The sequence below is a fragment of the Bison bison genome, unplaced genomic scaffold, assembly GCF_000754665.1.
Source record: "Bison bison bison isolate TAMUID 2011002044 unplaced genomic scaffold, Bison_UMD1.0 scf7180017864371, whole genome shotgun sequence".
Classification (NCBI taxonomy): Eukaryota; Metazoa; Chordata; class Mammalia; order Artiodactyla; family Bovidae; genus Bison; species Bison bison.
Window position 1 is genome coordinate 13,278,944 of NW_011494943.1, and position 23,869 is coordinate 13,302,812.

The following is a 23,869-nucleotide window of genomic DNA, read 5'->3' on the forward strand; positions in this document are numbered from 1 at the left end:
GTCCATCCCGTCCCTGGAAAGCACATGGAATTTCCACAGTGATGCTATTCATAAATTGCTGAATCAGTCGGGAGTTTCTAGCTCCAGGGTGTCCCAGTGGGTCTGAGGTTTGTTTGCTCCTTGCAGGTACCAGCGGGGCTGCCGCTCCTTGGCCGAGAGCTTACAGCATTCCATTCAGAATCCCAGAGAGCCCGTGACACAGGCTGAGACCCCCGACAGCGATGGACAGGATGACGTCCCCGAGGAGGTGGAGAGTGTGATCGGTGAGCGCGGGCCGCCTCATCTCCACCTGCAGGGCACCCAGTTCGACCTCCGGCCTTCGCAGGGCGGGAGGAGAGGCTGGGGGTTCCTGCACCCGCAGTCCCCCTCGCCCTCTGATGCGGCCCTAGACTGCTGTGGTCAGGGTGCCCCTGTGCGTACACCTCCACAGGCTCCGTCCTGCCTCTGCTCTCCAGCAGGGCCTCCACTGACCGGCCTGCAAGGCCCGTCGTGCTCACGAGGCCTCTGAGCAGCCTCTCCTAGTGGCTGACCATTTCCAGGACCCGGTCCCCAGGAGAACTGCTCTCTGCAGCCTCCAGCAGACACTTGTTTTTTCTGGGCAGCCTCCCTCACTGATGCTCTCTGCCCAGTGCCTGTGAGGATGGGTGGATGTACTTTTTAGGAGCTATGGCAGAAGTTGGTCTTAAATGATGATTTGAAAACACACAGGAGGAAATGTCCTTTTCTTATGATTAGACTTAAGGTTCTTCCTGTAATTCCCTTCATAGTGTTGTTTGGAGTGACGTGCAGGGTGGGTTACCTTAAAGCTGGGAACTGAGAGCTCAGCTTGAATTCCGAGTGCTTCCATGCGGCTCACAGACTGGCCTTCCTTTGTTCTTCCAGAGCAGCTGCTGGTTGGGCTGAAGGACAAGGACACGATCGTGCGGTGGTCTGCGGCCAAAGGGTAGGTGCCCAATTCAGGCCAGGGGTGGGCTGGGGGCTGGCAGCTTACTTCCCAGGTACTCACGGGTCTGCTGGGTCTTCTTAATCATGAAGAACTTCTTGTGGATTTTGATAGCTGTGAACAGCTCTGAGAGTTTTAAAAGGTAGACTGGTTTTTTTTTTCCTAATTTATATTTATTGCTTTATGTCCTAATTTTCAAGAACATTGCTGAGATTGGTCAGTGGCTCCTTCATTTTCTTGCATTTTTGGTTGGAGTGAGCCACATTTGCCTTTTGTTAACCTTCAGGTGTTCCTTTTCTTACTCGTCCATGTCCTCATCGCCGTGACCCTCACTTCCTGCCCCCAGGGCCAGGGGTACACCCCTCATGTAGGAAGGGGTGCTGCACAGCCCCGCTTAATCCCAGAGTCTGGCATCTCCCCTCTGCTGCGCCTGAGGGAACAACCAGCAGAGGTGCCCAGGCCCACCCAGGTGGGCCAGAGGGACATGGGGGACAGAGTACAAAGGAAATGGTTACGGGGAAAAGTAAAATTGATGGAAGTGCTGGTGGGCCTCCCCCGAGAGTTCTGGGTTTCTGTGCCAACTAATTCACATAGCAAGCAGCAGGGAAAGGGGGCGCACATGGAGGCTTTTGGGTAACTTTGAAGCCCAGAGTCTTGTCTGCTTGGAATGTGATGGGCTGGGAGGGTGGGTCTTCCTGGGGTGCTGCTGGCCGGGATACAACCCAGGCAGGTGACCTTAGGGGAGCCAGCCCAGTTGGCATCCAGCATGGGGGTGGGACAGCCTGCTGGGCAGACCTTGGTGGGCTGAGCTGGGACCCTTGACTGTCCGAGACAAACACGTGCCCAGTGGGCCCCCTTTGCCCGGGTCCCCCAGATATCTGTCCTGTGTTCATGTCAGTGTGATGGGCCCCCGATGGGGCAGCTGGCCTTTGTGGAACAGACTCAGCCACTTGGCCCTTCTCTGGCGGGAAGGACAGTCTCTCGGGATGTTCCTAGTGTAGCATGGGCTCTCGACGGGCTGGTGATGCTGACAGATGCTGACGCTGCTTTTCCTTTTCAGAATTGGTAGGATGGCTGGAAGACTGCCCAAAGAGCTGGCGGATGACGTGACCGGGTCGGTGCTGGACTGTTTCAGGTGTGTGGGGACATCACAGAGGGAGGTGTGTTTCTGGGGCATGTGAGGCTGACCCAGGACTTGGACTCTTTCTCTGGAGATCTGAACATGGCTGTCGTCTCCAGTTGGTTTGGAGTACTTTACCTCGTTAGCTGACAAACTTACTAAGAGTTTTAATGATGCTTTCAGCCCAGTGGGTGGACGTGTGCTCTGGGTCCTGGGGGGACAAGCTGGCACGGTGCTGGGGTCTCAGGCTCTCTTGTATTTTCAGTTTCCAGGAGACGGACAGTGCCTGGCATGGCGGGTGTCTGGCGCTGGCGGAACTGGGCAGACGAGGCCTGCTGCTCCCTTCCCGGCTCTCAGACGGTGAGTGTGAAGCTCAGTTTGTGTGTGCACCTTGTGGTGCTTCATCCAGCCCCGTCCTGGCGCGGCCCAGTCCCTGGCATGATGCGAGCATCGTGAGTGTTGCAGGAGAGAGCCTTCTAGGCCTGTGTCCTCAGGCTTCTTTCTCACGTAGGCCTTTCTGAGTCCCAGTGTCTCTTCTCCCTTCTGTGCAGTTTCAGTATCCTGTCGGTCCCAATTTGGAGGGTCGTGAGCTCTTGTGATGTCTGGGATTGTCTTGTCCCCCAGAACCAATTTCACCCTCGTGGGGGTGCTGTCGCCCATTAAGAATGTGTGCATGGCCGTGGTTCTTCTCCTGCAGTGACATCATGGTTCCTGGGAGCAAGACTCATGCCAGTGAGGGGATGGGGCAGAAGCTGCTCAGTGGGTCTGAGCAGGGGGACAGCATGGCGGGTGCAGACGGACCACTGATTTCAAGGCCTGCGTGTCCTAGCTCTAGGACCCGGCCACATGGAGGTGCAGCCTGGGACCAAGGCCACAAGAAGCTTGTCTGTGGTGGGTGGGGATGTCCCTGGGAGCACCGGTGCCTGTGGATGGAAGGGCTGGATACCTGGGAGGGATGAAGAGGGGCCTTTGCTGGAGTGTCTCCACAGATGGCACGCGCCCTGGGGATGACGTCTGTGCAGAGAAGGTGCTGTCAGCAGCCAAGCGGTGGGCTTGTTGCAGGCGCTGCCTGTGCGCCCGGTGTCGTGAGGCACGTGTAGAGCTGCTCGACCCTTGATTTCTATGGGCTCTTTCAGCTTATTTTTGTAGCAGCTTTACTGAGATACAATTTATGTTAACATATTGTGAAGTTCACCCATTTAAAGAGTTCAATTCAGTAGTTTTTAGTATATTTACAGAGTTGTGCAACCACCACCATCTGAGTCTAATTTCATTGTTTCTCAGAGAAACTCCATACTCCGGAGAAGTCATTCCCCATTTTCCCTCAGCACCCCCAGTCCCAGGCAACCACTGATCTCTTTCTGTCTCTGTAACTGCCTTTTCTGGACACTTCGTGTAAATGGGATCTCCAGTGGTGGTCTTGGCATTGGCCTCTTTCACTCAGTGTAATGTTTTTAACCTTCAGCCCCGTTGTACCGTATAGTGGTAGTACTTCATTCCTTTTTGTGGCTGAATAATATTCCATGGTATGGCTGCACGTTTATTAATCTTCTCATAGGTGATGGACGTTTGGGTTTTCACCTTGGGCTACTGTGGATAATGCTGCCCTGAACATTTGTGTACAAGCTTTGTGTGGCTACGTGATTTGCTCAAATCACTAGGTGTAGACCTAGGAGTAGAATTGCTGGATCAATGCTAAATCTGTCTTCAACTTTTTGAGGAAGTGCAAACTCTTCCAAGACGGTTGTACCATGCACCACCGCTTGACATTCCTACCAGCTGCGTATGAGGGTTCCAGTTTCCCCATCCTCTCCAACTCTGATGTTTCTCTGTTTTTTGTTTTTTTTTTTAATAGCCATCCTAGTGGGTGTAAAGTGGTGTCTTACTGTGGTTTTGATTTGCATCTCAACTGTGTTGAGCATCTTTTCATGTGCTTTTTGACCATTTGGATATGTTCACTGGAGAAATGTATGTTCAAGTACTTTGTTAATTTAAAAAATTGGGCTGTTTGTCTTTCTACTGTTATGAGTTCTTGATGGATATAAGCCTTTTATCAGATACATGATTTGTGGATATTCTGTCTCCTCTGTGGTTGTCTTGTCACTTTGCTGATGGAGTTTGATGCACTGAAGCTGTAAGTTTTGATTGACTTACCAGTTTTCTGTTTTGCTGCCTGTGCCCCTGGTTTCATATCTAAGAAGTCGTTGCCTACCCCAAGGCCACGGAGATGTACTGCTGTACTTTTACTTACTCTTGTTCCATCCTAAGTGACTTACACATTTATTTGTGAAAACAGACGTGTGAGAGTGTGTGTGTGCACAAGGGTGTCACAGGTCAAGAGGAAGTCTGCCTCTGTGGTGCCAATTTCAGTTTAACTTGAAGGAGACCAGAGCCCTCACAGCTTCTCGTGCCTGAGGCCGGCTGGCACAGTGTCTGTGTCTGTCATATATCATGACGTCAGCAGCCTCCACCAGCCGCAAGCAGCCAGAGTGAGAACGTAGAGTGCTGGATGAAGTGTACTGTTGTAGACAAATGTAGATGAAAAGTGTCAAGATGGGGCCCAAAAGCTGTGAGACGTCACATGTGGTGAGTTGGCCTGTGGTCTTAGGTGCTGGCCGCCTCCTGCCTGTGGCGCCCTCCAGGTGAGCCACGCCTCTCCGCGACCTTTCGTGTGGCTGGTGGGTTGTGGAGCTGCGCTGTCTCCTGCCTCGGAGGGGTTGTGCAGGCAACTGCGGTCTTATCCTGGAGCAGGCTCCAGAGGTGATGGGCCTACACCACTCACTCTTCTTTAGCCCTTTCTCCTGCTCCTCAGACGGGGCCGTTTGAATTGCCCTGTCTTCAGGTTCTCTGATCCTTCCTTCTATCTGCTCAAACCTGCAGTTTGTTCTCCTTCCTCAGCTGAATTTTTCATTTCATTGACTATATTTTCAGTTCTAGAATTTCTCTGTGGTCTCTTTTACAGCCTGTCTCTGTATTGACACTCCATGTTTGTACAGACATTGTTCTCTTGTTTCCTTTAGCTCTTGGAGCATATTTGAGATAATTGATTGAGTCTGTGTCTTGTAAGACGCTGTCTGGCCTTCCTCAGAGGTGGTTTCTGTCAGTTTCTTTTTTTTTTCCACTGTGACAGTACCATAGTTTTTTCTTTCTTTGTATGCCTTGTTACTTTTTTATTGAAAACTGGGCATTCTGACATATGATGTGGTAACTCTAGAAATCAAGTTCCACCTTGTCAGAGGTTTGCTGCTCTTGCTGTTGAAGATTGTTTAGTTGTCTCTTTATTCGTGACTTTTTTTTTTTTTGCAATGACTTTATTCCTTGTTGTTTGGTCACTGAGGTCTCTTTTCTGTTGTTTTAGTGTATCGCCAGTGACCTAACAGAGGCTTCTTAGATGCTGAAATATAGTAGCCTCTCTGTTCACTAAGCACCCTGTTGGTTGACGCAGGTTTTTTATTAGATTCCAGAGTGCTGAAAAGCTAGATTCTGTTTTTACCAGCTTACTGGTTTCCTTGGTAGAGGGACCAATTCGTGGAGCTCCCTATGGCCATATTCTGTCACATCATCCAAAAACCAGCATCTGAATAGCTTTCCAGTATTACTCTGGGTCTTCTGAGAAGATGTGTGGACACCAAGAGAGAATTAAGTGTGCAAGTTATTTTATTAGGAAATGTAGGGAAGGCTGGCAGAGCCACCATCCAGCCCCAAGAGCTGCGAGGCTGGGGTGTGGGTGGCGGAGTCCTGGTGGGCCGTGTGGTCTCAGGAAGGGCTTCTAGGGAAGTGGGGGTCCTCAAGCCAAAGTCAGCCTCAGATACATTCTCGGCTTCCTGGGATGCCTTCCCTACCTCCTTGGTGGAGTGGCCATGGCGCCTAGGGTCAGCCTGTGCCTGTGGGTGAGTCCTGCCCTGGCCACAGCCTTCATGTGCAGAGTGCTGACCTCTCTTGTCTCCTTACTGCTCCCTCTCCATGGGCCTGTGTGCCTGGCTTTCCTTCTCCACTGCTCCTGACCTCTCCTAGCACTCTCTTGTTCTCCTGACGACTATGCGCTTTGCTAATTTTTAACCTTTGTGCAATCTTGAACATTCCAGCCTGTAAGAAAAGTGATGGCCATACCAAGACATCTCTGGCTTAGTGTGTGGAGTAGGGGTTGTGTTTTTCTGTATCAAAATGTTTTTCTCCTTGAGTGAAAGTGTGTGCGTACTTCATTTCATACTCACTCCTCTCCCTGTCTTGGGAGTGGGGGCATTTTGGTTGAAGATTAAACCAGGGGTAGAGGTAGATGCAAAGAAGGCAGTGGCACCCCACTCCAGTGTTTTGCCTAGAAAATCCCATGGACGGAGAAGCCTGGTGGGCTGCAGTCCACGGGGTCGCTAAGAGTTGGATACGACTGAGCGACTTCATTTCCACTTTTCACTTTCATGCATTGGAGAAGGACATGGCAACCCACTCCAGTGTTCTTGCCTGGAGAATCCCAGGGACGGTGGAGCCTGGTGGGCTGCCATCTATGGGGTCGCACAGAGTTGGACACAACTGAAGTGACTTAGCAGCAGCAGCAGCAGAGGTAGATGGCTATGGGCTGCTGGTAAGACTGGTACAAAGCAGGTTGTCAGTACTTTTGTTTCTTCAATGTGAATACAAGGATCCTTTTTAGAAGTTATTTTCAGCTTTACCAGGATGTGTAGTTCACCAAACATACTGTTTACCTATTGTAAGTGTCTGATTCAGTGGCTTTGGTTTGTTACATTATCGATTTTCAAAAAACATTTTGGAATATATATGACATCAGTTCAGTTATTAGCTCAGTTGCGTCTGACTCTTTGCGACCCCATGGACTGCAGCACACCAGGCCTCCCTGTCCATCACCAACTCCCAGAGTTTACCCAAACTCATCTCCATTGAGTCGGTGATGCCATCCAACCATATGTGACATAAAACTTGCCATATTAACTATTTTTAAGTGTACAGTTCAGTGGCATTAACTACATTTACGGTGTTGTATAACCATTATCATCACCATCTATTTCCAGATTTTTTTATGTTCCCAAACAGAAGCCATGTCCCCTTAAAGCCTTAACCCCCCCTACCTCCCCTCCCCTCGGCCTCTGACACCCACACATCTGCCTGCCTCTGTGAGCTCACTGCCTTGGGGCCTCAGTAAGTGGGGTTGTGCAGGGCTGTCCTTTGTGTCCTACTTGCTTCATCTAGGATTCCCGGGTTAAGTTCGTTTTGTAGCTCATGCCCAAGTCTCATTCCTCTCTATGGCTGAGTGACAGCCCTCTGTGTGTGGACGACCTGTTATTTACGTGTTCGTCTGTCAGTAGACATTTGGGTTATTTCTGTCTTTTTACCATTCTGAATAATGCTGCCGTGAACACTGGGTGCCTGCATCTGTTGGAGTCCCGGTTTTCATTTCTTTTAGGTGTATGTCTAGGAGTGAAATTGCTGGTGCACATGGTAATTCTGTACTAAAATTTTTGAGGATTTACTGCTTTTTATACAGGAAGGTTAGAGACAGCTCTGGAGTTGGGTTATATGTGAATGAAAAAAGGTACTGTCATTGATAAATCAGCAAGATGGAGTTTTTTTTTTGCTGTTGTTGCTAGGATCTAAGAACCCACTGTGCTTGTAAAGGTAGGTGCAGAGAGCCTGCATGGTTTCTGTGGCTGTACGTGTGCAGATGACGTTTTGGAGGAATTCCCTTAGGCGGGTTAATTTCATGGGGCTGCAGGCACATGTGGCTCCCCCGTGAAAATCTGCAGGCAGCGCTGGGGCTCCCTGGCTTGTGTGTTTGCAGGGCTCTGAACAGTCATTAACTGTCTCTGTTTCTTCTTGTTGTCATTTAAGATGGTGGTGGACATTCTTGGGTGAGCTTAGAATCTTTGGGCCCCCAAAATGGAAGTTTTATGTTCTTGCCTGTAAGGCACGAGGTGAGAGCTTATCTCCAGGGCCTGAGGCTTTGGGCCCCAAGCCTAGAACAGCTTCTGACGCTCTGCTTCCTGCAGGGTGCGGACTTGCTGGAAAGCAGGGGTCCCCTGTTTTTGGTCTTTGTAAGCATATTGGTATACAGAAACACAAGAGCCCAGGCTTGCCGGGGAAGGCTGTGCGTGTGTGCGTTGGTTTCAGGTCACAACAGCACACGTGTTGGATTGGTGGTGTGGGGCAGGGACTCACAGGCCATCCTTGATGATTTATAACGATTTGTATCAGCGGCTTCCTATTTACCTTAAAAGAATCAAGACCAGCTCTACATCCCTGTTGTGGGTTGGTGGTATTCAGTCGCTAAGCTGCGTCTGACTCTTTGAGACCCCATGAAGCACACCAGGCTTCCCTGTCCTTCACTATCTCCTGGAGCTTGCTCAGACTCATGTCCATGGAGTCAGTGATGCCATCCAACCATCTCATCCTCTGTCATTCCCTTCTCCTCCTGCCCTCAATCTTTCCCACCGTCAGGGTCTTTTCCAATGAGTTGGCTCTTTGCATCAGATGGCTAAAGTATTGGAGTATGTGAGTTGGTATCAGTGGTTTTATATAAATCTAACTTGCTGGAAAGCCAGTTGTTTGCCATACTGAATAGTGTTTTGTTTTTTTTAATAAGGAGGATTTTAAAAATTATTTTTATTTTATTTTTATTTTTGGCAACACTGGGTCTCCATTGCTGCCCGTGAACTTTTCTCTAGTTGTGGCAGGCAGGGGCTACTCTCTCATTGCAACACACGGACTTCTCATTGCAGTGGCTTCTCTTATTGCGGAGCACGGGCTCCAGGGCTCATGGGCTTCAGTAGTTGCAGTGTGTGGGCTCTAGAAAGCAGGCTTAGTAGTTGTGGTGATGGGTTTAGTTGCCCCGCAGCACATGGGCTCTTCCTGGACCAGGGATCAAACCTGTGTCTTCTTAATGGGCAGGTGGAGTCTTAACCCCTTGATCCTCAGGGAAGTCCTTGTTATTTAAAACAACTTTCTTGTAAAAACTGTTTGGCTGTACCAGGTCTTAGTTCCAGCATGTGGGATCTAGTTCCCTGACCCAGAGATTGAACCCCGGCCTCCTGCCTCGGGAGCAGAGTCTTAACCACTGGACCACCAGGGAAGTCCCATGAATGCTGTCGTTTTAACACAGCTACTGCATCACTGCTTGGGATGTGTCTGGTGGGATCCAGGCATCATGATGCCTTGGAATACACCATACTCCATCTAAAATGCAGGGACTTTATCCTTCGTCTCCTTGAGCTTGTATTTCCATTTACTTCTCCCAGAGGAGTTTTTCCTAATGTAACATGTTTCTGTGCTTGAGAATCTTCTATTGATCTCTCTGTCAGGTGTCTTCAGCACGAGGATGTCTGTGAACGCAGACATCAGCTCTTCACATTTTGTTCTACCAAAAGATACTAACTGCTTAAGAAGTTTTCTAGATTGAGTTTTTACAGAATTAGTTATTAGTATAATCTTGATCAAAACAACTGAAAATAATATCTTATTGAAATGCAACTATCAACCAGATGGATTTTTAGTTCAGGCTGTCTTTCTGTGGTATGAATCCGCCTGCCAGTACAGGAGATGCGGATTTGATCACTGGATTGGATAGATTTCTTGGAGAAGGAAATGGCAACCCACTCTTGTATTCTTGCCTGGGAAATCCATGGACAGAGGAGCCTGGCAGGCTACAGTCCATGAGTTTGCGAGAGTTGGACACGACTTAGTGACTAAACAGTCTTTCGGTGAATAGTGCTTATGTCTAGAACAAGGCAACTTTTTATTTAAAGCTTGTAAGTTTTTGGCTTAAGCGCTGAGAAGCCTTGTTGTGCGTGCTTGTCACTGGGAACGGCTCGTTCTCATTGGATGGCTCTATTGGGACTGCCCCTGTGTTGGTCAGAGTTGCGTTGAAACCTCCCATCTTGTGGAGGGAGCTCACTCAGTCCAGTCAGCTTAGCTCCATGCCACCATTTCCAGGCCCTTTCTTGACCCCCTCTCCCCACACCTTATGCTTTTGAGAGGCACCCTCTGGACAGTGGGGAATGGCCCTTGTGAAGGGTGAGGGGCCCTGTGGCTGTTTAGGCGGCGGCTTAGGAAACTGAGGCCCTGGATGTTTGGTCTCCACAGGTACCCCAGGCACGTGCCCTCACCCAGGCTTGATGACCCCTGGTGCACAGCAGACGCACGCGCACCCTCACACGCTCGCTGAGGCATCCCCACCTCAGCTTTAATTGCTGTTGCCTCCGTTCTTTTTCTTTTTCATTGAGTTTATTTATTGTGGCAAAATATAACACAGCATTTATGCTTATCTTCTTTTTACGTAACCTTGAATTTTCCCTATGAGTTTATTGGAGAATTAGCAACATATACATCATTTTAGGAAGTGGAAAACCAGCCGAATGTGTCAGAAGATGCACTGTAATGTAGTGAAGACCGAGCACATGGAGACTGGCTTCCCCGCAACGCGTTCTTCCGGGTGGAAATAAATTACTTGTATAAATAGCCTCTTGCTGTCTGTGATTCAGTCATAACAAACAGCATTTTTACATATAGCACTGTAATGCTAGTACCGGAAATGTCTTTTCCTGGCATTTTTTTCCCCCCAGTAATTGTTCTTTACTTGGAAATACATAGTAGACATAATAGAAAAACAATTAAAAATAAGAAAAGTATTTTTAAAGAGAGTTCCTCTAAGATGCTAACACTTAAAAGTTGCCTTTCGGTCCTGTGCGTTTCATTTGACAATTTGCATCAGGTCCTAAAGTGTGAGTCATTCAAATGTTTTACAGCCAGAAGCAGAAGCACCTTTTAACGTTTATGCTTAATATTTACAAAACTGGATTGAGTTGCAGTTTTATCTTTTTTTTTTCCCCCTATTTTGTGAAGAAGACAACTGAGTTGTCAAAATGACCAGACGAGAAAAGTGAGGGCCAGGTGGGGGTTTGCTGCTGTCTTGCCTACATTGCAAGTCGTCTTGTGGCTGCAGCTCTGGCCGCCCGGGAGCGGCTCTAAGACACCCGAGTTCTCTTCCGGAGTGTGAACACTCTGGCTGTGTCACTGGGCTTTGCCTTCTTGGATCCCTGCTGGCCCTTCCCCACCTCCCTGGGGCTCGTCCTCTTTTGCCCTTTGGGTCTGAGGTCGCACTGAGCCTCCTGGCTCTCTGGGGCCCTGGGGGTGGGTGCATCTGGCCGGCAGGTGGGCTCCTGGGCCGCGGGCTCGACATTCCCCGGGCTGTAGGCTGCCAGTTGGCAGAGGGCCACGGCCGCCGTCTGCTTCTGCTCATCGCTGTCAGCTGCACGTATATCCTGGGCCTTCCCAGTGGGGCTGGGCACCGGGGCCTCCACAGAGCTGGGGTCAGGCCTGTCCCAGAACTTGCAGGTTCCCTCTGCTGAGTTGGAGAGGGGGTGGGGGCAGCGGCGGGCTCGGCTCCTCGAGGCGGGCTGCACACAGAGGGCCTTGAGGTCAGGGCGTTGCAGGGGTCCTTCACTGAGAGGTTGAGGGGCGCGTCCTGCGGCTCCACGAATCCTCCGTGGGCAGGGCTGCACGTGGCAGCCGGCTCAGCCTCTGGTTTCGTGGACAGGTTCAGCGGGGCCGCCCTGGAGCCGTCCTCCGGGCTGGAGGGGGCGGCCTCCAGGCTCCCCAGCTGAGTTGGAGCATCTGTGCTCAAGGCCTCGAGGCTGGAAGAGACACAGAGGGCATCACAGGGACCTTGCTAAGGGACCTTGCCCACAGGGAGTTTGGGCAACTGCCATCCCCTCTGACTGAGCCCAACCAGAGACATTACTTCAGAGGTTTGGAAAATGGACTCGCTTACCTTTTCGGAGATGCCGCTCTGTTTTCTGGGGCCTGGGAATGTGGGTGCTCCGTGTTCTTCTTGATGGGCTTGAAGGCTGCGAGGCCCTGTTCAGGTGGTGGGATCCTTCCTGGGGCACTGGACGCGGGCGCATCTGAGAGGCCGCACAGGCCAGCGCATGGCTGGCTTGTCTGTGTGAAGTTGGTGGGACTCGGCCTTCCCGGGGAGCCTGTGGCCGCGCTGCCCGCGCGTGGGCTCATTTTGGTCCCTTCCGTGTCCCTTTGCCCATCTTTGGAAGGTTCTTTAGCCTCGGGAGTCGGACTCTGCTTCTCCAACTCTGTGTGTTTTTTGTGGGAGTTGGAGGAGTTTAACTTGGAGGGACTCAAGGCCTGGTAACCCAGGGCAGCTTCTTCCAGTAGATGTGAGCTTTGGTCCCGTGAAATGCCAGCCACGGGTGGGAGTCTGAGGCCGTAGGAGGAGAATGCAGACTCGGGTCTGTAAAATCCGTAAGGAATTGGCAGGCTGGAGTGATACTGCTGGAAGAATCTGTAGTGGTCGTATGTGGATGGAGCCGGGGTCAGGTGCTTAGGGATGGGCCCTGGGTGGGGCAGGAAGTGTCTTTGGTCTTGGGCCCCGTAGACAGACAGCAGGGGGCTGTCACACTCGTGCGAGTTCCCTGCGAGTAGATAGGGTGAGTAGATGGTGGCCAGTCCATGCTCCGTGTAAAAATGAGGCGGGTACTCCGTGATGCTGGGGTGCACATACGGGGAAGTGGCGCCAAAGCCCTTTGTGGATGGGATTTTATGTGGGAACTCAGGTGTGAGGAAAGGTGAGCCAGCTCTCCAGGGGTAGCCGGGGGCGTGGAAGGCAGACTTGGTGTGGAAGGAGGAGGCTTTGGCAGGGGCGTGGGTCAGGGCCAGCGCTTCAGGAATTTCCGTGAGCTCCTGCCCTTTGAGTCTATGCTCCCCCACTGGAACGAATGCTGAAGGCCGGACAGCTCCTTCCAGAACAGGCTGGGTGCCCACGGCAGCTTCTGGGGCTGGGCTTGGGGGTGCTGCTTCCTTGTGGGGAGTGGGCTTCTGTCCGAGGCACCTGTGGGGCCCGCGTGCGTGCAGGTCCAGGTTTTCCTTGATGTCGTCCTTGGCGAGGCTGTGTTGGAGCTTGGCATCCAGGTGTGAGAGCCCGCTTGGGACTGGCTTGGAAGAGGTGGGCTTCACCACAGGGTCGGGCTGATTGGTTTGCTTAGGGTCCGAAGAGTTTGGTTTGGAGCACTTGGGAACGCGATCTTGTTCGGACACTAAAGTGATGGAGTTTTTACAAAGACCGTATTTCATGTGGTTGAAAAGATGTGATTTTTCATTGCAAGTAAAGGGACACTGGAAACACTTGTACTTGAACGGCTTTCCTGGGGGCCTGGGGATGTAATGTGGCTTTTTTGGTTTTCGCTCTTTGAGAAGGCTCATTTTCCTTCTGTGATTTGGCGTCTGAGCCCTGCTGGCTCCTGTGTAGTTCAGCCTTGTTTTTAAGGAAGCAGGTCACCGTTTCTCCTTTGCTTTCCTTTCTGAGCGCTTCTACTTGAAGCCGGCTTCACGGGCTGTGGGTGTGACCAGGGAAGTCTTGCTCATTTGGGGACCAGGAGCTGAAATGGAGGAGCAGAGCTTTAGTGTCAGGATGTTGGCTAACAGGCTAATGAAGAACCAGCCTGAGCTCCCTGGCTCATGGAGGAGGAGAAGCAAAGGCCCCCCCCAGGTGATGTAACTGCTGAAGGAGGGGCAGGTATGAGACGGGCATCAGCCGCCCCTCTACGATGCCCCAGGTGCCACCCCCACAGTGCTTTCTGTTACCGTAGGGGAAGTGTGGTTGCAGGAGGGTTTAGTGGCGTTTCACAGAATACCTGTAACTCTTTGGGTTTTGGGAACCTTTAACCTGTGATCTGAGGCCTCATGTGTCAGGAAGGTTGTGCACCCAGCTGACCGAGTGACTATTGAGATCCCGCCCCCGTCTGTGTGCCTGGGGTTTCTGGACGAGTCCTGTTACCTGGACCAAGTGCTGAGCTCCAATGCAACCTGAGAAAGCCTGGGCTCACGCGTGCCTGTGACATTCACACTTGTGCTCACTGAGAGCAAGGCAAGTGTGATTGTAACATTCAGTCTATCTGTCCTATTTAATCACAGTGTTCTGTTCTACGAGGGAATATTTAAAAGTGAAGAACAAGTGAAAATGCGACATCCCCTCCCAGGCAACCCCCCGCCCGCTTCTAAATTCACAAATGAAAAGTCAGCTTTCTGAGTAGTGTTTGTGTTGGCCAGCATACAAACATAAGTGCTGTGTTTATGTTGATTTGAATGATATTAAGATGTGATGAGCCTGTGAGTAAGCAGTTGTCCTCATGTGGTTTCGCCTTCCACTGCCCACCTCGGGTAGTAGCCCATCCCTGCCTGTTCTGGCCTTACCAGAAGGCAGAAAAGCTTAGCAGCCCTCCTGGCAAGAGGAAACCAGAGTGAGTGGTGCCTAATTTTAGAAATGATTGGATTCTGGGAGGAACGCAGCCCAGCCTTTAACCTGTAGAAGGGGCCTCTAGATTTCTTCCCCAGGGTCCTCCTGTCCCTGCCCACCCCCCAAGCTTAATCTCCCGAATTTCCTTCAGAGGCTGCTCTGCACACCCCTGGGCTCTCACTCTGCTTTATAAACTGAAGCTGAGAACAAAAGACGTGAGGTCTGGGAGGATCTCGGCAGGGCCGGGTGCGGCTGCGTGTCCAGGACCAGCCCATGGGGTGACTGTGTCTTAGAGAAAGCCTGTGGGTGGGGAGAGCTGGGGGCGGTGGTGGTGAGAAATCAAGGCCGGCACTTTAATTTGCATAAAAGAGTGTCGAAAGGACTTAGCTTCTCAATATTTTTAAACACTTTAAAAAATAAACTTATAAAGGAAATAACTTGCAACTGCAGTTTTAAGGAATGAGTAAATATTGTTAGTTCTGAGCCTTGTGAAATTGCTTGTATAAAGCATCACCTTCTAGACATCGGGTTGGTTAAAACACTGAGCTGGAAAGCAGCCCTTTAAAAATAGAGAAATATGCATGGGAAATCTAAGAGACTTGTTTTCACAGAATAAAGCGTAGCTACCCTCTGTGCCGTCTCACACATTGAAGATGAGGTAATGGGTAGTTTGCGAGAGGAGGGCTTAAGCGGGGAGGGAGTGGGATTTTAATTTCACTTGGATATCTTCTTTAAAAAAAAAAACTCTGATCTTACTCTTAGCAGACTGGTTCCTCTGCTCATTATTTTCATATTTCTTAAAAACACAAAGAACCACTCTTCCCCCCAACAAGCTGCCTCTGTTAACCTGTTTTATTGTCCCATCCCCTTGAAAACGTGTTTCTGAGAAGTGGTTTGGGTGGCCTGCTGCCTTCTGTCATGGGGACGGTTTCTGGAGAGCAGGTTTGCTCGGGTGCATAGTTTGGACGAGAAACTAGATTTTTGGCTGCCCCCTAATTGGAGAGGTGGGTTCCTCAGGCCGTCTTTGGGGTGTTCATTGGTAGGGTACCAGGTGGGCAGCGGCCAGCCCGGCGGCACCTGGTGCCTGACTCTCGCCTGTGTTCCTCCTCTCCCCCTGGGAACAATTGCGGGAACTACACGCAGTATGAAAGCCCAGCTTGGTTAAACATGTGGTCACAGCTTTGCGTCTTCCTAATTTCCCCTTTTATTAAGGGAAAATGCGAAATAGTTTACGAGTTCAGTCCATACCTTGTGGGGCAGGTGTGCCCTGGGCTATAAAAGCATTATTTCCTGCCTCCCGTCAGGAAGCTATTCCAGCCAGCTTGGGGCCAGCCTGATAAGTCAGGGCAACCTGTGCTGGCACGTCCCATTATGCTCCCTGATTCTGAAGGCGTGAGAACCTCTGCAAGTCAGGTTCCCATGATTGTATAGGATATGTTATGGCAGAGATCTGAAAACTGATGATTTCATCACTAGCTGGAAGCACGGTGATCAAAATGATGACAGTTGCAAAACGTTTCATCAAGTGTGAGCCCGAGAGTCCTGGTGGTACCAGGAGTGAACACAGACACACACCTGCTGCACCAGCCCGGACCCGCGAGCCCAAACCAGCTGAAAACCCCTCGGGTTTAAGATGACGATGGTGTTAGCTTTAAAAGCACTATTGTTTGATGTTGCTCATACTTTGAGGCCAAAATATAAAATAAGCTCATTTTGGTTAAGTTTTCTCAAAGGTTTATAGGAGATCTGTTGTATGTAAGTTTTCACAGCATTACTCAAAATAATAGTTTGGGAATTAATTGCTCCTATGTTAACATGTACTTTTTTCAGTCAGATGATCTTGTGCCCGCAGTTTTGGTCTGAACCTTTTGTTCTTTGGTCGGCTATCTTACAAGGACAGTGAACAGGTTTTCAGGGGATGGTTTCCTTGGTGCCAATGTTCTGGGAGATGAGAGTATTCCAGGGCGCAACTGTTGGAAGGCGAGCCTGGATGGAGTCACAGGGGCAGCAGTTTTAGTAACTTTGAGTAAACTGACCTCTCCAGGGTTGCACAATTCACTAATTAAAACAAGGGAGTGCAGCTGCTTCAGACGCTGATGGAGACGAGCTAGTTCACTAGGTTATAAAAATGCAATCATGTCAGAGAAATAAACGGGGTAAGATTGAGGCTTCTGTAAGCTTCCAAAGGGGACAGCCTCTAGGAAGATGATGTCAGTCCGTGGGTTCTCTCTTGCCCAGGTGAAGTTTACAGGGTGAGAAGCTAAAGCTGAGTGCCCAGGACTTCGTCAGTCTGGCCATCCGCAGAAACAGGGTTTACCCATCTCTGGTCAGTTTATATCTGCCAGACCTGGTGCAGGCTGGCAGCGGGGTGGGGATGGGGGAAAGAAAGGGTGTTGTTGCCAAAACAATATAATCCAGAATTTAAGTTTGTAAATAGGAAGTTTAGATTAGCAATCAGAGGTGAAGTTTTTTCTGAAGGGGATAAGATGGGTGTTTCACTGTCCTTGTCCTGGGAAAGCTGGTACAATCTAGGGGCTGGGGGGGCCATACAGGGAGAGGTTAACAAACCAGGGTCCACGGTTTGGCTTTCCTGGGAGAACTGCAACGTTAGCATGTTAGTTGAAAATGCAGATGTTAGCCTAGTCCTAGAAGGTTATTTGTGGGACAGCGTCTTTCACCCTTCTTACAGCTCTCACTGGGTTAGCAGGAGGCGTGGGGAGCCCTGCATGTTAGGTCAGGGTGCTGTCCTCGAATGCGGGAGGGGGTCCCCGCCTGCCTTCCTGCCTGCGAGCAGCTGTTGGCGTGAGGCCTGCCCTCAGTTGTGCCCTCAGTGGAGTCGGGTCCCACCCTGAGGGGTGTGGGTAGGGAGCAGGGCCACAGGGACACCGTGGCCCCTGACCCGAGCCCACTCTGTTTCAAAACACCCTCCCGTGACCCCTCACGTGCCGCCACCCCTGCCCACGTCCCACCTGGAGACCGGGGAGCCGGCTGCGGCGTCCCCTCCCACAGGCCTGGGCAGCTGGTTGGTGCTGCCCACATAGTGCGCTGAGCCACCTGTGGTTTCGTGTCCACGGGGCTTTGTCTGCCTGTTTCAGAAGCACTGAGGTGCCATTGCACGTCTCTGAATAGCCTCCTAAGTGTGGACAAGTGTCTCCATAGTTGCCAGTCGTTAGGGTGATAGTGAGTGGCCAGTATGTTTAACAATTTTCTAGAGAGTCTGAACTCTGAAAAATAGGCAAGAGAAAGATGTTTTTGAACTTTGATAGGACACAATAGAGGTAATTACAGCTTAACTTTATGGGGCATTGCTGTGACGTGCCGGGTAGCTATGCGTGTCATGCGTACTAACCTCTGCACTGGAAGAATCTTCCACCCTCCCCGGTGGTGTCCAGCTGCCTGGCAGGGAGCCTCGCCAGGTAGCGCGTTCTGAAGGGCATGCTATAATTACGATATTGTGATGTGGCATTATTGCATAACTCAAGGACACGCCATTGTCGCCTACCCACTGGGGTGTCGCAAGAACGAGATTTGTGAGTTTTACTCCCAATTGAGCTTTTCCAGTGATTAACCACCACTCCCTCCCAGACTTTCAGTTCTTTAAAATGAAGGATAAACATGAGGGCAACCATGACCTAGGGTAAAAGATAGTTTTCTGGAATATAGTTTGGAGAAATGGATCCAGGAAGACAACCAGGGGCTCTTTCTGGTTTCAGCCAGAGACCCTGGGTTACAGACAGTGTTCAGCAGTGAACACACAGCTTTAACATTTGGGACACCTCCCTAGAGCCAGAGCCCCAAACTGCCCGCCTCCTCCTTAAAGCACCAGGTTAAAGCATTGGAAGGATTTGGCTGATACAAAATAAAAATCAGGATAACAGGTAGACAGGTTTTCATTACTTTAAGTCTGATGTTGGCCAGTCTGACCAATAATTTGATCAGTAATTGTTTTCATGCAAATTTATGAGAAACTTTTTTAAGAGTAAGAAAATTCCCTTTTTGTATGTACAGAGATCCTTTTAGTTAAGATGTTTTTTGTTTTCTTGGTAAGCTTATGTCAAAACAGCACTTATTTTAAACTCCAAAAGGTTTGAATTTTTTTTCCTCTTTAATTTTTAATTTAAAATTTTTGGAGAGAGAATACATTCACAAAGTTTGGAATTCAAAAAGCGTGAACGACAGCACAGTAAAAAAAAAAAAAAAACTCACTCCCACCTCTGCTCCCCAGGTCTCTTCCCCAGGGACTACCAGTGTTAATCATTTTTTTAATCTAAAAGGTTGTAAAATTAAATTACAAATTAAGATCTGCAACTATCTATATATATATGTGGTCCTTTTATGTTGAAACTTGTTAATTTTTTAAGGTGAAGAACAGATAAGCATAACATCAAATTGAGTTTGGGTTTAAAGTTGTTGAATTTTATGGTAGAATTGAGAACTTCGCATCCAAATAAACTCGTTTATACTCTTAGAATAAAGTGTAAGCCTTATTAAAAGTTTTGTAATAATGGTCTCCTTTCCAGCAGTGCACCTGCTGGGTCCTGAGTAATCCGCAGAGAAAAGACCAGGGCAGAGAGACTCCGGGCAGGTGATTCACTGAGCAGATAGTTTTAAGGTATATCTGAGAGGAGTTTTGAAAGAAAACTTGCGTTTGAGAAGAAATAGTAGGTACAAATAGTAGGTACTTACCAGAGGTGGGGAGGTAGAAGCTGTGGCTGCCGGGCCGGAGCAGGACCTGTTCTCACGCTCGCTCTCGCTGAAACTGGAGCCGGCTGTTCCAGTGGGAGGGATTTAATGTAGGAGTCGAGCCCTCGGGGCGTAGAGATGCACCTGATATTCCTCCCGCCCGCAGCTACGATTCATGTGTTTGCACCCACCAAGCCGGCCAGCCAGCGCCACCTCCATGCCTCACGGCAGCTCCCTGCCCGGGTTTCCTGAGTGCCAGGGTAGTGCCGCCTGGCTCTTTGTGAACTCGGGGGTTGCACACATTCGAGGTGAGGGTAGAGGCCTCCCAGGGGAGCTGTAGTGTGTGCAGGCGGCGGCAGCCAGTGCTGACATTTAGCCTGAAATGCATCTCTTCTAACGGATGCCGACAGCCCCAGTGTCCTCCCCGTGAGGGTTTGACGGAACCTTTGTCACCCTCCACCCCGGGAACTGGGAGACCTGCCCGGGTCCTCCTGGAGAGCCGGAGGGGGGCCGCCTGGGCTGCCGTGGGGACCTGCCGGTGCACGCCCAGGACCAGCCCTGAGCAAGGCTGTCCTGCTGCCTGGCTGTGTGCTGCTGTTGGGAACGGCCTCCACGCCTTTCCTTGCTCCCCCTTGTTGTCTCTCCAGATGATGAAGACACTTAGTTTGTGATCCGGGGCACCCCCACTCCCCTCCAGCTGCTTGCTGTTGAGTCACTGGCTGCCTCCATGCTCTCCTGGAGGCCGCACGTGGTGCAGGTGTGGGGACGTGGAAACGGGTGTGCGCGGCGTGGCTGCCAGGGTGGGCCTACCAGCCCAGATGCTGTTTTAGTGTTTTCTTTTTAGGCTTAAGATTTTACTTGGCTTTACCTTCACGTTTAATTGAAAAAAAGGTCTTTTAGTTACTTTCATCCAAATCAGACGTCCACATAATTTAGAGCTTACAAAAAATAGTCCTGTCTTACCACAAAAACACAGTGGTTCCTGCTGCTCCCCTCACCTCCTGCTGATGACAAACCACCCAGAGGAGGTGGCTTAAAACACTTCCATTTTTATGATCTCAAGATTTTTCGGGGCAAGAGTCTAGCTTGCTCCAGGCCGGCCTTGTGTGCTATGGCATTAGTGGGCACTCGGCTGCCTCATGTCCTGGGGGAGCAGCTGGTCCCTCCTCCTCCCTTTGTTTTCATCCAGAGGCCTCTCCAGGAGGGTGGTCAGTCTTATTCCATGTGGGACTCAGAGCACAAAGCACCATAGGACCCCACTTGGCTCTCTGGGTTTGAAGGAGGGGAGGGGCCCCAACCTCTCAGTGGGAGGGTGTCACTGGCTGCTCCCCTCCCATCCCTCCTGCCAGGGGCCCCACTTGGACCTTTTTCTTAGCTGATGATTTTGGAAATTTACCTCCTTGATTACAAGTAACATTATTCTGTTGCTTGTTTTGTTGCCTCCACCCCCCTCACTGCTCCCGGTTTTGGGTGTTGTCTGTTGCCTTTATAGGAAATGAGAGTGTAGCCCTTTAACTCCTCTCCCTCCACGCCTGCCTTCCCTGTCATCTGAGATTCCCTCTGCCTCTTTCCTGAATTGGAAGCCAGGCTTCCTGGATCTCATATTGTCTTCTCTCTTGGGTTGATCCTTCATTTGAGTATAAATGAAGCACAGCCCTTTAGTAGGCTCCTTAGAAAGAATGCAAGACAGGCGAATCTTTGGGACCCTGAATGATTGGAAGTGTCTTTTTTCTGCCCTTATATCTAGTTGATAGTTTGGCTAGGTATAGAACCTTAGGCCAAAAAGTATTTACTGTCAGTGTTTTGAAAGTGTTTTCTGTTGATCTGGCCTTCAGTGCTATTTCTGAAAAGTTTGATGTGATTCTGATCCCTGACTCTCTTCCTGCAACATTTTAGTACAAAAAAGTTCACACACATAGATGAGTCGCATAATTCACATAAGTGAGTGCTCAGACTCCCAGCACTGGTTCTGCGGTGGACGTTTTCTCTGCCCTGCCGCTCAGGGTCTGCCACACCCCCTCCTCTTTTCTGCATGTTGGTCTGTCTCAAGCATTTGTTGCATTTCAAAGACAGACGTGTTCAGCAGGCATGTTGTTAACTATTAATACTTCTTTTGAAGGTAGAAGTCACATGTGATGAGGGCACAGGTCCCAGGAGTACCCTTCCATGAGTCCTGGGCATGCCTCCTGTTGGGAGGTCGAGCACTATGGTCACTACTCGGAAGCAGCTGCTGGCTGGATTCTCTTGCATTATAGATTAGTTTTACCTGTGGTAAAATTTTGTGTAAATGGTGATTCCTGATTCTTCACATGCCATTGTTTCTTTCCTGTAGGCTCTTTTCTCTGTTCTCACCTTCCTCAGCTTTCTCTTCTGGCCCTTCTACCCTGCTATTGAGATGTTTGGTCTCCATGAGTTCGTGCGTGTTCTCTGGGTGTTCCTTTCTTAGTATCGTATTCTTAGGTAGTAGTTGCAATAGGCTTCTCTTATTTCTCTGAGAGTTTTAATGATGGCTTTTGACAGGTGGTGCTGTTCCTTCTGCAGTCTCCGTGTCTTCCACAAAGGTTTTCTTTTTTCATTGTGATCCCTCCTTCACCTGCTTATCTTCGCCGGAGTTTACTCTCTCGGTGGGGCAGGGGGTGGTTAGGCACTTACTGAGTGTTTATTCGATGTAAGGCCCTGTGCTGAGGTAACATTCTATCTCTATTAATCCATTTAATCACTGCAATAACTCTTTGAAATGGGAACTTCAGGAGCCTGATTTGCAGAGTCAAGCAGCACAGAGAGGGTAAGTAACTTGGCCAAGGTCACCCAGCCTCAAGGACAACAGAGCAGAGTCCTCTCGGCAGTGAAAAGGTTGCGCTGGGGGAGGGATGCCATGTCTGTGAGTTGAATCAGGGACTTGCACTCTGTGGCTGCTTCTGAGTCTTGGCTCCATTCTTTCATCCTCCTGTGACTTAGAGTAGTTATCTGACCTGGGCCTCAGCTTTCCTATGTGTAGAAGTTATTCTGGAGGCCTCTACTGGATCTTTTGGAACCTGGTGGGTTAATTACAGTATCCCACCAAATTGCCTTTGTACAGTGGGAATGGTATGTGTCACAGAACAAAACATCTTTGATGAAGGAAGCAGATCACTTATACTTTCGACGTTACCAGATAGTTTTACTTTCAGTTGTTAGCGCTCCTTTGGGGTATGGCATCCAGAGGAAAGGAAAAGGAAATGGAAACGCTACAGAAAACCCTAAGCATAATTTCAGTCTCTCGAATTTTGGTTGTCATTAAGGACAGTAAGCCCTAACCAGCTGCCGAGATGACAGTCGTTAAGTCGTTAAGAGATTAACATGCTCTTTTTTACTGACTGGCTATGCAGGCTTCCGTCGTTGGCACGTGCAGCTTTCTTTAGTTGTGGCAGGTGGGGTGCGGTGTTGTTGCGGAGCACAGGCTCTAGGCACACGGGCTTCAGCAGTTGCAGCTTGTGGGCCTCGGAGCGCAGGCCCAAGGTCTTTCCTGGTAGCTTATGTTCATGCACATGTGCTCACTAGGCCTTTGTTCATTGGTTGGAGAACGAGTCCAGGGGATCAGGACAGACACATTCCCAGACTCCTGGGGGAGGCCCAGGACCAAGGCTCCTGGTGCTGCCCTGCCCCCGTGCTGACCACCTCCCCCAACCCCCAGTTTCAAGCCTTTGGCCTGTGTGATCCACCTCGCTTGAGCTGAGTGCAGTGTGTACAGGGGCTGGACTTGCGCCCTCCGGGTCTTCAGGGTCCTCCCTGTCAACATGTGAGAGCTGGGCCTGCGAGACCAAGTGTAGGGAGCATGGGGCACATGCCGGCCGAGGTGGGGGCTTTGTCAGGTGAGGTACTTGGTGTCTCATTAAAAAAAAAAAAAATCTTGAGGGTATCAACTGATCTCTTGCTTATCAAATAGTTGGAAAATGGAAATGAAAGTAGAGTTTATTTGGCTGTCCAGTGAGGCAGGCCAGGGGATGTAGGAGTGTCCGGGGAAAGTTTTATTGTCGGCCCTTTACCTTCCTTTGATGAGTAAGTGGACGGCTTCATTTGTAACTTGAGGTCTGAGATGTGTAATGCATTACTTGAATTTTAATTTGCTTATGATCCCAGTAGGGCTGGTGTCGGAACGTCTGTGGACTGGAGCTGCTCTGCTTTGGAAGGGAGCGTACCGGCCACTTCCCAGCCTGGCCACCCTGTGTCTTGTGCTCCCGGACGGTGGCTGTAGGGCTTCCGGTTTCGGTGTCTGTGGCCTGTGGGCAGCTTTTGTGCCGGCAGCTCCTGAGACTCCTCCCTGATGACGCCTTCCCCCAGGGAGGTGTGGAGCCCAGCCGAGCTGAGCTGGACCCAAGGCTCCTCCTCACCTGGCCAGCCCGCGTTGGGGCCCGGGCTGGGAGGAGGGGTTCTGCTTTGGGCAGGGTCTCTGAGCCCAGCGAGCCCAGCATGATCTGGGCTGTGGATTCTGTGTCTCAAGTGAAACTTGAAACCATGAGCTCCGGCTTGTTTTGTCTTTGGCTGGGAGACTGATTCAGGTTTGTGAACTTGGGCCAAGATTCGAGGGTTCCCACAGCTTTCCTCTCCTCTTCCCCTCTGCCTGCCCAACAGTGTCTGCCGATGTTTCAGGGTCCTCGCTGGTCTCTCATCAGGCTCGTTATGGTTTTCTGGGGGCAAGTGACGTGGTGCTTACCTCCTTTTATTGAATTTGTACGTGTGTATGTGTTTGTTTATTCATTAAACAAATTTTTTTCGGCTGTGCCATGTGGCTTGTGGGATTTTAGTTCCCTAAGCAGAGACCGAACACATGCCCCCTGCAGTGGAAGCACAGAGTCCTAACCACTGACCCGCCAGGAAATTCCCTGAATTTGTG

At 50.2% G+C, this 23,869-nt stretch overlaps 2 protein-coding genes across 2 annotated transcripts in view; one reads left to right on the plus strand and one right to left on the minus strand.

Annotated features, from left to right (window-relative positions):
• Nucleotides 1–23,869, plus strand: part of TBCD (tubulin folding cofactor D) — a 146,953-nt gene that overhangs the window by 43,054 nt on the left and 80,030 nt on the right. The window contains exons 11-14 of the mRNA XM_010856553.1: nucleotides 127–263; nucleotides 883–943; nucleotides 2,004–2,078; nucleotides 2,329–2,423. Coding sequence (XP_010854855.1) covers nucleotides 127–263; nucleotides 883–943; nucleotides 2,004–2,078; nucleotides 2,329–2,423 — 368 coding nt within the window. The remainder of the gene's footprint in view (nucleotides 1–126; nucleotides 264–882; nucleotides 944–2,003; nucleotides 2,079–2,328; nucleotides 2,424–23,869) is intronic.
• ZNF750 (zinc finger protein 750) lies at nucleotides 10,280–23,534 on the minus strand. Its single transcript, XM_010856396.1, is given in 4 exon segments — nucleotides 10,280–11,391; nucleotides 11,394–11,701; nucleotides 11,839–13,456; nucleotides 19,000–23,534. Coding segments are annotated over 3 exon segments (2,109 nt in total). The 5' UTR covers nucleotides 13,281–13,456; nucleotides 19,000–23,534; the 3' UTR covers nucleotides 10,280–11,032.